Source organism: Epinephelus moara, chromosome 16 (assembly GCF_006386435.1).
Source record: "Epinephelus moara isolate mb chromosome 16, YSFRI_EMoa_1.0, whole genome shotgun sequence".
Classification (NCBI taxonomy): domain Eukaryota; kingdom Metazoa; phylum Chordata; class Actinopteri; order Perciformes; family Serranidae; genus Epinephelus; species Epinephelus moara.
In genome coordinates this window covers 11,134,140-11,147,336 of record NC_065521.1, presented here as the reverse complement: position 1 = coordinate 11,147,336, position 13,197 = coordinate 11,134,140, and the positions used below count along the sequence as shown (strand labels likewise).

Below are 13,197 nucleotides of genomic sequence, written 5' to 3'. Positions count from 1 at the left end.
TACGGTGTGTGGCGAGTGTTACTCTGTGTACATGGAAGTGCTGCCGGCTTATTAGTTGTAATAACGCATTATCCGCTGGGAGGCGACAGAAGTTACACACTATAGCTTTGACTTTAGTCTTTGTTATTTGATAACCACTACTAAATAAAACAATTTTAACGGGGCTAAGTAGATTTCTGACTCACTTTCCTGACAGGGTAAGTAAAAAAAACATTAAATCCCTGATTAGACGCTTAGAGACCAAGTAGGAACTTCATTCTCCCTCTCATCATTGCAGTTATCAAGAAGAAAGCAAACAACTTCTTCCAGGTCAGACCAAGACCATTCACAGTGACAAGCTCTTCCGTGAGAGCTTAAGCATCAAAAGTTGACTTTTTTGACACAAGATGCTATGGAGACACCTCACTACACTATACAATCCAGACAGAGAACAGTTTCTCATGTCTGGTTCACTTCTCTTCATCGGGCAATCTGTTGTGTGAACAAATTGTGAGACTGATGACAGAGGCACTGAGTTGATTTGCAGAAGCAGTTATAAAGAAGTGTGTTTGCTGTTTGTAATAATGTTTATTAAAATTACAAGTCTCTTCCAAGCTCTTGAAAAGGCACAGCCCACACAGGCCAGATGGTGTTATTGGCTGTAATCTTATTCAGTCATGGTGCCAAATGATTTGGATAAATCTTCCAACCGTGATTTCTTGTTCAACAAATTAAACTCCCGTCCTGTAGCTGTGATCTATGTAGTTTGAAATAAGATATTCTTACACATATACTGACATACCATGATCACAAATTCTCCTTGTTTCTAAATGGACACCATCAGGTGACTGTTTGTTGTTGAGCTTCTGAAAAGGTTCCAAACAGTCAGACTGAGAATTTTTTACATCAAAGTAAAACTTGAAAATGTTGATACTTGTGATATACTAGGGATTCCACGGTGAGGAAATTTCCCCACCAGTTATGAACAAATGACAACACCAGTGTTACCGGTGCATTTCACAGGAAAAGATCTTTGTCGATAACACTCAATATTTGTAGAGCGCTTCACAAAGTTACTGCCCATGCCAGCCGAACATTTCCTATTGCTGTAACTTCAGGTTAAAAGCATTTACTGGCAAAACACGAATTGACTTTTGTTCTGAAGTAGTCACAATAAATGCTATGTGTTTTTCTGTGAGATTAGCACTACTGCTATCGTTCATCAAAAACACACCTACACAAACAAGACAATGGTCATTTTAGGATTTGTTGACGGTGAATCAGTTTGAAATAATGCAGGTAGTAATGAAACAGTCAGGAGCAGCCACAGTGAGCTGTTATATGAAGAGCTGCAGGCAACAGATGCAGCAGACTGAATAATCTCCAACTTCTTAGAGACGTAACCAACTCCCTTTCCCTCGTTACTGTTATCAGGTTCCCTATAGCAGTGGGTTTAAATCTGAAATATTGTCAAATAGGAGCTTTTGCTTTTTGCTTTGACGCCAATACCTCCAACATTGTCTTGTCCGTCAACTCAATGTAAGTGATAAGTGAAATTTTACTCTTGCTACTCTGTGCTGCGACTCTGCTGCTGCTGCTGCTGCTGCTGCTGCAGGGAGCAGATTCTGTCAGTTTATAACTGTAGTGACTGTGTTTTGACTGAATACTGACAAAAAAAGAGCAAAGGGATACTGAGGGTGGTGGGCAAGTAATCAGCGTGTGCCCCAGCATCATGTAACACTGGATAACACTGAGTACTGCGGCAAGCCAACAGTAGTACTTTAGTTGAGTAACATTACTCAATAATCAGTTTTAATTATGACATTCAAAAGATTGTTGAGTCTCATTCTCAGGTCGTCAAATACCGACGTTAGACTGAACATCCAGCCCAAATGGTCCAAATGACGACCTGGGAATGAGACTCAACAATCAACTATCATTCTCCAGAGCTACATGCAGCACCTTTAAGATACATTTTACTTCTGTAAGTTTCTATGTTTTACGGAATGATACAGTGTGTTGTAAAACACACATTATAACATGGCCAATATTAAGGAACTGAAATTCAGTTTTCATGTACATTACCGAAACAACAAATTAATGATCAATAAGTACAATTCAACATTCTCAATAAAAGCAACCCAGTTGGAGTGTTCACATCAGCGACTGAGATGTCACAGCTTTTCTCACCTGAGTTTTGTTGGTATGGCTGCTGGCAGTGACAGCAACTCCTGGTTGCTGTTCCTGACCACTGCCTAATCTCTCTGTTCTGTTGTCTCCATCTCTGCGTTGCATCTGAGGGCTCCGACCAGCGGGCAGGTGTGTGTGTGGAGCTTTACCACTGGCTACTGAAGACTCAACAGAGTGTGTGTCTCTGTCAGCAGGTGGTGTAGCCTCCTTGGTGGTCTTGGGCAGCCGTACAATGGTGCGCTTGGCACTGGGTTCCTGAGGCTGCTGCTCGCTTTGTGTGACTATAACAGGCTTGCTGGTGGTGATTGAGCCATCTCCAACTCCACCTTTCACCCCTACAGGGTCCATAGTGGCCTTGTCACACGCTGGTTTGTTTTTCAGGCCGCGCTTGATGCCACGGTCAGCTTTGCTGCCACTGCGTCTTGACTCGCTGTGTGCGGGTGAGGAGGGGGGCTGGGGCTGGAGTTGTGGCTGCGAGGAGGACAGTTTGGGTTTCTCTAACGACTCTGAGACAATAGGCTTAATCTCCAGCTCCTTGTCCTTTTTGGTCTCTGTAGGTGCTGCCTCCTTCTCCTTCTCCTTCTCCTTCTTGTTTGACTAAAGTAGAGTATACAGAAGCAAAATAATTTTATTAAACCAAACATAGACTGAGCTGTAGACCCTATTTACAGTGTCACTCATAACTAAAATGCAGTCCCTCCAGAATTTTCCTGGCTGTTTTGGAGATTGCTGTGCCCTGAAATGCCTGATTTCACTGCAGCTTTTCTATAAATTGCAATGCATGTTACAATGCTGTCTCAGTCAGTTTTGCAGTAAATTGCGGTTGCAGTGATTGGACAAAATTGCAAGGTCACAAAAAATGCACAGGGATTGAATGAATTTGCGTAATTGTTGCGATTGCAACCTGACAACATCCTGGTGGGGCTGTAAACTGACACATATTCATGAAATAATAAAATACTGTACAATAATTCTACATCTCTTAGTGCGGATAAAAACAAGACACAAATGTCCTCAGGTAGGGATATTAAGAAAAACAAATCATCTTATCTTTCGTGACTCACCTTAAGCGAAGGCCAGATGTGAAAGGGAATCTTCTTGTGCATGATGACGTGCAGGAAACCTCCCTTCTCCTTGTACTGGACTCTGCTACAAGAGGCCTCTATTTCCTCCTGTAACTGGCAGCTCCACTGCCGTCCATCTGAACAATGATAACATATATACAGATGGTATCTGAGCTGAACTGGACTCATTCATTTAATATAAATGATACAATTACAACAAAGACAAGATATACCAGTCAACAAGCAGTATGTCTAAGTTTAAATATGTGGTTATCATGCACATTTTCAGGACAGGTTCAGAGTCCAATAAGGCATAAACACAAACGTGCAACTGTGCCTCTTCTTCTTTTGTGGTTGTATTGTAATTATTCAACCCACTTTTTTCATTTGTGTTCCACTGTAGCTTCTTTTACTGTTACATATTGTACCAAGACTCACCTGGGAAGCACACATGGCAGTGTGTATCAGTAAAGGTTGTGCTGATGTCCTCTATCCTCTGCACCCCCTCCCCACAGCGCAGCCTGACAGTCACTTCATTGACATTCTGCTTCCAGTCCACAAACACATCTGAAAAACACAAAGGAATGAACAGTCACATAGACGTGAAACCAGAGGAGGGACTTTCATTTTCCCACCGGATCTTTAAAATGCATTCAAAATTATTAGTCACAGGCGTGAGCAAAATTGACATTAAGTTTTTAAACATCAAATGAGAGAATGAGCTGTCGATCCTATCAGACAAATATGGGCACAGAGAATGAATAATAATAATAAACTTAGAAGGGCACAACAGCAAAATTCCAACCAGGCGTTTAGGTAAGACCAGCACTGAACATAGTGTGTCTCTACTACCCTGAGAGAATATACACACACTGATTTGCACCTGCTCACAAATTCACATAGGGCATACCATTGCACTAATGCTCAAGTGGGTCAGTCCGGGGCATTCAGGCACAGACCGAAGCAGACAGTACAGTGAACTCAGCAATCGCAGATGGGAAATCTAAAATTGTCTGCGCCACATAAACTGTAGACCAAGTAAACAAATGGCATTAAGGCAAATGATTTATTTATTTCAGAAAACATGCGACTAGCCATAGCCATACACACGCTTCTCAAGGTAGAATCAAGAGTGGAAACTTTGACAGAACTATCCCAACATGAAAAACAAAACGAATGCGTACCATTCTTCATAGTGACCTCAAAGTTGCAGCAGTGATTAAAAAGGAAATATCATCCCAGAAGTAAAGCGAGCACTAGATTCCCTGCCGGCAGAAAAGTCATGTATGGATCTTAAGCACAATTTATTTGGTCTTCAACAACAGCTAGAGAGTGTCGACTTTCCCACCGTCACTTCTTCACTCTCTCACCCCCTCTCTCAAACTTAATCGCTCTATAAAGGTCATAAGCAACACCCAATCCCTTCCAGCTGGTGACAGTTGCACTTCCAGTGGAGCCACGCCACAGTGTACTTTCATACCCAGAGCCGGACCTAGCACATTCAGTGCCCTAGGCAAGCCAGCAAAGTAACGTGCATGCACTAGCAATACATAGCACTGACCAATCAAAACAAAGCCTATTTATTCTTCTTGTGTACTTGTGTTTACTGCGAAAGCATGAAGCAGCATTGTCTGTGATATAGTTTAAAACCCTCTGTTAATAATCAGCAAGGCAACATAGAGAACAAACACCAAATAATTATGATGAGCGTGATAGAGTATCTCTCAAAGAATACACCGATTCAATATCAAGTATCCATTCTGGAGCTGTTCCTGGTTATTTAAGCGCTGCATACAATACAAACTCCTCATTTTTTACCATATTGAGTGGTTGGTCAGCCACAATTTAGCTCTGTTTTAAGCAGAATGTCATTTTCACATTTTGTTTATTGTCTGAATAACACCAGTTTAACAATATTGGGCTGAATGAAGATGCAATTAGTTCAACAACATATAGTGCTCACCTGTCCTAAGTCACACTCGTGAAAATTACTTGCTGGGTTGATCCTAGCCTTACTTTTAAGTACACTACAGTTAATTTAACAACACTGGATGAGTACTCAGATCGGCCGATACTCAACATTGAACAAACCAGTTCTGTGGCAAAATAATTAAAGTAGAGCTGCTTTGCATTGTTTGAGTGACTTCGATCTGCACTGACTTATGACTTGTATGAGACAATATTGTGAATTACCAGCCTCTTTGGTCGAGGGCTTATGGGGAATGTGGTTATGTCTTGCATCAGCATTTCTACCTTCAGGGATGAACCAGTGTCAGGCATATCCACCACATAAATGTTATCACAATACTGCAGTGATTCCTTTGCGAAACAAATAAAGGACGAGGAAGTAAGGTTGTTTTCCATCAGATCACTTATACGGATTAGCATGCAGATTTTTCCCACTAAGGAAAACAAAGCGGAGTAAACACAAAAATAGGTACCAGAAGGAAAGGGAAACCATGAATCTAATTTACAAGTCCTGTTGCACAAGGATTATGCAGAATACTTAATTCCCAATAATATATACTTGAGTGCTCAGGACAGACAACCTACACTTCCCTCCCTTTTTAAAGTCAAGCTGAAAAAAAGATTTGTCCTATACAATTTGTAGCTGTATAAGACATTCCCGGTATCTTCAAAAACAAAAAGCAGGTTTTACTGAGTACTATCACTACAAGAGTTATATGAGAGAGACACACACACCCAAACATAAATGGAAAGTACACTGTGTACAAAGTGGTCAACTCACAGAAAAAAAGCATTCAGGCAGGAGCATGAATTGCAACAAAGTGAGGAAATCAACAGCAAAATGACAACATTGCAACTCAATTTATTAAAGAATGTTAAAAAAAAACAACCTAATAATTAATTTGGTTTGTTTCAGTGGGTTATGTGATATTTTAAAAGCTCAAAAAAAAAAAAAAAAAAGCAGAAACTGCTGCATCAACTTGCTGAACAGTTCATATCATAAATGTGTGTTATGTGTCTGCAAAGATTTTGGTCGTAAGATATGATTGGGACCATAATAGTGACGATGTCAACAATAGTTATAGAAATAACCATTGAGTGAATCCTATGATCAGATGTCACTCTTTACTCACATTGGGTTCATTTCTATAGTGAATTAAATAGTGAAAATAAACTGTTCACTATTATCAGATTTCAGTATAGTGTTCAAACTAATATTTCTTGCAATAATTATTATTTCAATGAATCAGGCAATCAGAAAATTGCTTGTTTTGAACTGTACAACCAACTCTCTAAAAGCCAGAGATTTTCATTTCACAATCACATGACGAAGTGAAAACACAACAGTGCTGAGAATAAATCCTGAGTAACACATTGAAAACAACACTACACCTGTATGTTGTATACACAACTCCAATGTGACAGTTCTTTGTTTGCTATGATATGTGGCATGGCACTTTGCAGCGGTAAATCTTGTTATTCTGCAAGCAGGGAACAAGTACTAGCTGTTGAACAACCAAATGGTGTCTAACAGCAGTTTGTTTTAAGCTTTTCCCACCAAAACTCATTGTGTGTATGCTTGAGGTCTAACAAACATGATAAATTCATTTCCTTCTTCAAACATTTGCAAAGCCAATTATTTGTTTAAACTACGCATTTTTTTCCCATGTATGTTTGCTAGCTTTTTTTCTCCCTTGCCTTTTGTTGACCATTTAATAGCGTGACACTGGCAGCAGGACATGAACTGCATCACATGCTTTCTTGTACATATAACAAACAAAACTGTAACCCATTTGTAAAAACACTGCTCCAGAGCACTACTTGTGGTCATCCTGTGAAGATTTTGACCACTTTGTGTCGTGCACACATGCACATGTGCAATGCAAAACACTTTTCTGCCATGGGTTTCATGCTAATCCTCTGATTGGTGGCACTTACAAAAACACAGTGATGCACCCTCAAAGGCAAGGAAGAATAATAAGACTGCAAGCTAGTAAATATGGATGGAAAAAATGCAAATCTTTGCATATTCAAAAACCATTCCGAAAATGCATTCAGTACATTTGAATACCTCAAGGATGCGCACAATTAATGTAAACATAACTAGCAAACATTTTTAACAAGAAACTTCCCAGGGCACCTTTATTATAACTATGGTATTATTTTAAAGTCATTTCAGATTCTCTTAAGATTGCTAGTGTCCAACAAAACACACTCAGCTTCTGAGCTGACATGGTTGGGCTTTAATTGTCAAACAGGTATATACATTACAATATGATGCAAATGGTAATAACTGAAAAGCACTACCATATCTGCATTACATATATTAGGCTTATAATATACGGCAATATCTACACCACAGTGTGGTTAGAATGTGTTTTTCCATTTGTTTGTTTGTTTATAAAAAACAGTTTAGCCTGACAAATAATCAGTAAATTCATCAATAACAAATGCTTTTTTACTCTCACAACACAGTTAATCCTGCTTACCTTTCTTGACTTCTGCAATAACCCCATCTACTGCTGCAGCGGCTGCCCTCTTGGCCTCTCTGCTCTCCTGGTTGGCCCTGTCCTTCTGCTTCTTCTTACTGGTACTAGAGGACAAGTCTGAGCTGTTGTCCCTGCCGCTGCCTCCTCTATGCTGAGCCCCACCGCGACGGCCCACTGTCTCGTTACCAGCCACACCGCTACCACTGCTGCTGGCCATCTTTGGGCACTTGGCACTAACAGGCCGCCCGTCGCTGGAATCACTACCGCTGCTGGGGTCTGGATCTGAGGTGTGCCTCTTCCTGCCTGGCCCAGCTATCTTGGCGATGATACTGGCCTGAACTCTCCCAGAACAGAATCAGGAAGGCTGATGAGGGATGGGGACCTGAGGCAGAGGGCAGAGAGAAATAGTCAAGTGGAGAAATTAATAGTAATGTCCATATGTGTCTGACATCAATATGTGCTGTGTGCAAGGTTAAACAGAGTGTGGAGAAACATCTGATGATAATCTGTCTTTATTATGACTGACACACACACACACACACACACACACACACACACAAGGAGGGAGAATGGTTCAACTAATTAGAAGCAGGTTTAAGATAACAACAACAACAACAACAACACTTAATGTGTCATGGACTTTATGTTTTGCAAAGGGAAGTATACGGCAGCCCATAACGTTAGCCGAACTACACCGACGTTGAGCCTTGCCTCGTTTCCTTAGCTTAGCACCAAGTTGCTAGCTTGGACAGTCAAATGACAAACAAAGGACAACAGCTTCATCAGCCATCTTATTCGGTGTTCAGTACAGCACATTTACTAAAACATGGGTGATGCTCATTAAGCTGGCTAGCAGGCTTAACAATGCAGCTTCCCGTACCGGGAGGTGTTAGCACTGGTTAAGTTAGCCGGCCGACTGCAGAGGTTCGCTCATTTTAAGGCACATATGTTTTGGACTGTCATGTGCCTCTCGATGAGACATATGCGTTATATTTACCATTGGTGTTAGGGTATCGTTATTTTGCTAGAGATACTGTTTTGCTAACCTCATTTATCGGAATCAGCAAATTATGATTATAATCAATAGCATTGATAACGTTATATAACCTGAATGGACCCGGTCCACACAAAGGAGCGTGGGATAATACAATTCATAGGCTGCACACTGAGGTTTAAATATGTGTTGTATCCACAATAGCTGTCGTGGCTTTACTGGACAGAAATAAGAGACCGCATTAGTAAAACATAATGTCTAAAGCAATGTTGAAGCTCGTTTATCAGTACGATCACTACGCCTGATCTCCAACCTGTGTCCAACAGAGCGCAGGACAGGTCATACAATCAAACGCTCCTACAGTCTTCGAGGAGCTAATGTCATTAGCCACATCAAGCTAACGCTAGCTGGTAGAAAAGGGTTGATATGGCTACCTCTTTTACACACCCAACACAACATGACATCCCGTGAGACCTGATGCCCGGCTGTGAACAGATACACAGTTAACACTGACATTAAAAGGGGAGACTTACGGGGCTTCAATTTGGCGAGAAATGAATTCCGTAGCTGCTAAGCTCCTTCACGGCCGCGGGCCGCTTCGCTCCTGCCCGCACTCGAAACCCCGCAGTCCACGGTGTTTCTGGAATATTCTTTCCTTTATCCGGGACCCATTTCTGGTAAATTTAGACTATTTATTTCAGAGATTCAAACAAAAGACTACAACTGAAACGCTCCTCGGTCTTTTTCTATCATTCAGCTACTGCGGGGTGAGTCCTACTTTGTTTGGAACAAATTACACTGCCGCCCGGCCATACGTGATGTAATATGAGTGCGCGCATCGGCCTGACTGCCACTTCCTGGCTGGCGCGTTCACGTGATCTGTAGCCCTTCCTTTACCCCCTCTCTTATTTCTCTCTCAATGCTTTGGGTGCAAACAGTTTACAGTACACCTTATAATCTTTTGTTGTTGCGTATTTATTTACCAATAGGGATTGTCAACAGATGATGAAGGGAAACTGAGGCTGGGGCAGTATGCAGCACAAAAAACATCAGAGGGCCTTTAAGGTCCAGAGTGTAGGATTAGGTGGGATATAGTGATAGAAATGAAACACAATATAATAAGCATGCTTTCTTTGGTGTAAAATTACCTGAAAGTAAAAATCTCTTGTTTTTGTTACCTTAGAATGAGCCGTTTATATCTACATAGGGGAGCAGGTCCTTGTCCACATAGACTGTCATGTTGTACCGCCATGTTTCTACAGTCGCCCAGAACGCACAAACAAAACACAGACTCTAGATAGGGCTATTCACAATTTTGCATTTTTGTGTGTTTTGCTCTTTTTTTTTGTGTCGGCCACCATAGCTAGAAGCCCCTTCGCTACTGAAGTGTGGGCAAAATGTCAAACATTTTTAAAAGTTTAACTGCATTATTCAGTGTTGTAACAGGTTTTAATCACTTGGTCCATTTGTTGTGAAGAGGAAGAGACCTCTGTGGATAATTCAGCTCTCAGTAAAAACCTCCTGAATGTCTGGATTTTAAATTATCAGAGAAAAAATGGTCAGCATACATTAGCAGGTGCTGGGCTAGCGGCTCGTCTGCAACATGCCAAAAAGCCTGGGAGAAACACTGATGAAACTGCTTTCATCACTGTTTTTGCCAGTTTAAGTCACTGATCCATTTGTTTATGAGGGGAAGAGACCTCTGCTGAAAATTAAGCTCCTGATAAAACCTCCTGAACAATGAACACTGCAGGAATTTTAAGGGGAGAAATTTCACCTGATTGCAATCTGTAGTCCTCACCACTAGATGCCACTAAATCCCCCCAAATCTTAGACACCGCTCCTTTAAAGTGGCTTTTGCATTTTACCTTACCCTGCGGCCCCATCCTGTTTAGTTGGACAAAATCAGATTTCATCTCAGTTATTATGGATGATATACCGCATATGTAGCGTATGTCAATACATTTCTTATCACAAACTAACAAACACACAGCAAACCTGCGGCAGGATTGTATCCAAGTGTAGGGATACTGGTCTGTTTCTGATCAGAATGGACTCTGGGACTTCTGCCACAGCTGAAGACCACCCCACACCCCCCAGTCAACATTCAATGGTGCTCATGTGTCAACTCTTTATATAGGAACACTGATATATTTTTTTAACCAAAGGAGGGGGCTGTTAGGGGCCATGGGCATAATACATCAAGACCCCTACTATTTTTAGACAGGGTCCTTGTCCCACATGACACCCAGGGGCTTTATGTCATCCTCTAAGTCTGCACTAAAATGATGCTGACAGTGATGATGCAAACCTGTGCAACTCCTGTGGGAGAGTATGACTGCACACAATGAGCATCCGCATAAATAGTCACAACAGTGACGTCTGATTTAATGAAAATAAAAAATAAAAAAATCAAACATTTTGCTATATATTAGTTCATTTTTTATACTTTGTATCAAAAGCACCCAATTGCAAACATTGTTTACTTTGTATAGCACTGTTCATTTATGTTAACTTTATCCCTGGCCTCATTTGGGTTTATAGGAGAGCGGGGTGATTAGCCTGTTGGGAAGTAGAACCACCCCTTGTTTCGGCAAACATAGAAAAAAATGGTCACTTGACCACAAATTTTGAAGAGTCATCCATTTTACTCAACCGATGATGGAACGAGACCCATGAAATGTGCCGTTAGCTAATTTAAGTTAAAACAAAACAAAACAAAAAAAACAGTGGGAGGGGTACAGAATACAAAGTCCACATGTCAGGTGACAAGGCATGTTAGGATGACTCGGATAATAATAACTAGGAGAAGTAAAAAGAACATGGTATAGGATTAACCTATAACCTGGCTCAACATATCCTAACCCTTGCAGGGGCGTAGCACCAAATGTTTGGCCCTATGCATAAACAGTCTCTGTGGGCCCCCTGCCCTTTCTCTCTTGATCAGGTCTCTCACTTTTGATTTTTTTTCACAGTCAGTTTTCTTTCTTTACCTGTTCTTTCTTTCTTTTTTGAAAACCTGATCTCCCTGTCTTGGGGAAAGACATGACAGTGTACATTGGTGCTCCAGCAGCATAAGCAGTCATTTACTTGACTTTGGCTGCATTTAGAGAGAAATCCTAGTGCAGGGACAGACAAAGCTGTTTTGTGCCTTTAATGGATGAGAGGGGCCTCAGAGAGCTTCCACTATTTTTTATGCAAAATTCAGTCTTTAAACCAATTTATTCCGCTAATGTTTAATTTAGTTGTGGCACTAATGGCTTCTCATGTGGCCCCCTCCCATTGGGGCCCTGGGTAATCAGTCCCACTTTTCACCCCACTACAAAGTCTCTGTTCCCTAGGCTCAATTTACCTTGCCTGGTAAGACCATACTAATGATATGAGGTCAAGATTCTGCTTTGCTCTATCAGTCTGGCCTGCTGCTGCTCCAAAATCCCACTGGGGCCAATCACACCATAGATGACAACACAAGCTGTCAATCAGGGACTGTGCTGTAGTTGATTACGTACAATGCAAGCTGCAGCTTGCAGACCAGTAATGGTGGCTCCCACTCCATTGTAGAGTAAAGTGAAGCAACAAGTGAAGTTGCTGCAGAAATAGAGTCAATAAAAACAATTAATCAAGAACAACAGTATGCACTTGAAGAGTTTCTCTGAGGAAAAGGCGTTTCTTGCCGTTCTTCTGACTGGATTTGGCAAAAGCTTGATTTATCAACTAGCTCCGTTGGTAATGATGATGTTCCTCTGTGTTTTGTTACGCTAATTGGCTGAAGGAGTTTGTCTGTCAAGGTGAGTACTCCTGCCCACTTTTAGTGTTTGGGGCAGCTGCAGACTGATAGAGGGAGTGAAACTAAATGTTAAACTCTGAACCATTCTAGGCTCAAATGTACCCCTAATCAGAAGCAAGTTGAGCCAAGAGGCTACATTTGTTTGGAAAGTCATAATTAGATAATAGTTTAAGATTCAATTTGATTATTTCCAGGGATGCATCATGTTCTGAAATATATGTACATATCTGATCTGGAGATATTACTGTCATGCCCTCACTCTAACAGTGACTAATTTAACAAGAAACTGTAATTGTATAGCCAAAAAAACATGCATAAGCCAGTAATACAAGTAAAATGTCTCTGATCTCCCTTAATTCTGACATAGCTCTTTTACTTTTGCTTTCTCTCTGAATTTGCAATTCCCCTCTGCCAGCTCTTAGGGCAGGTCTTGGCCCCTGCTGTTACTTCCTGTCATCTTGGCACTATACTGTTAATACTGCCATTCACAGACACTGCTGTAAAGTTTGGGTACAAGACAGCTGTAAAGTCTGTAATGACATAGACTTAATCAAAGGGCACAACAAGGACTCATGCAAGCACTTAGCATCCTTGCTGAGCACGCTCATTCACACCACAAGACAGCCAGGTTTGAAAATGGGACAATATCAAGCATTGACACTGTAATCTGATTTCTAACCAACTCCTGATAAAGATGCTCAAAATAGCTACTTCGACACAGACATG

General features: G+C 41.1%; 1 protein-coding gene across 4 annotated transcripts in view; it reads right to left on the bottom strand.

Annotated features, from left to right (window-relative positions):
- The window catches only part of usp19 (ubiquitin specific peptidase 19), a 30,258-nt gene extending 20,739 nt beyond the window's left edge, over positions 1 to 9,519 (bottom strand). For all 4 annotated transcript variants that reach the window (XM_050064180.1, XM_050064181.1, XM_050064178.1 and 1 more), the window contains exons 1-5: positions 9,218 to 9,519; positions 7,691 to 8,072; positions 3,672 to 3,800; positions 3,234 to 3,370; positions 2,170 to 2,766 (exon numbers count right to left, since the gene is read on the bottom strand). In XM_050064180.1, coding sequence (XP_049920137.1) covers positions 2,170 to 2,766; positions 3,234 to 3,370; positions 3,672 to 3,800; positions 7,691 to 7,907 — 1,080 coding nt within the window. In that variant the 5' untranslated portion in view covers positions 7,908 to 8,072; positions 9,218 to 9,519. The remainder of the gene's footprint in view (positions 1 to 2,169; positions 2,767 to 3,233; positions 3,371 to 3,671; positions 3,801 to 7,690; positions 8,073 to 9,217) is intronic.
- Positions 9,520 to 13,197: the final 3,678 nt, after the last annotated feature.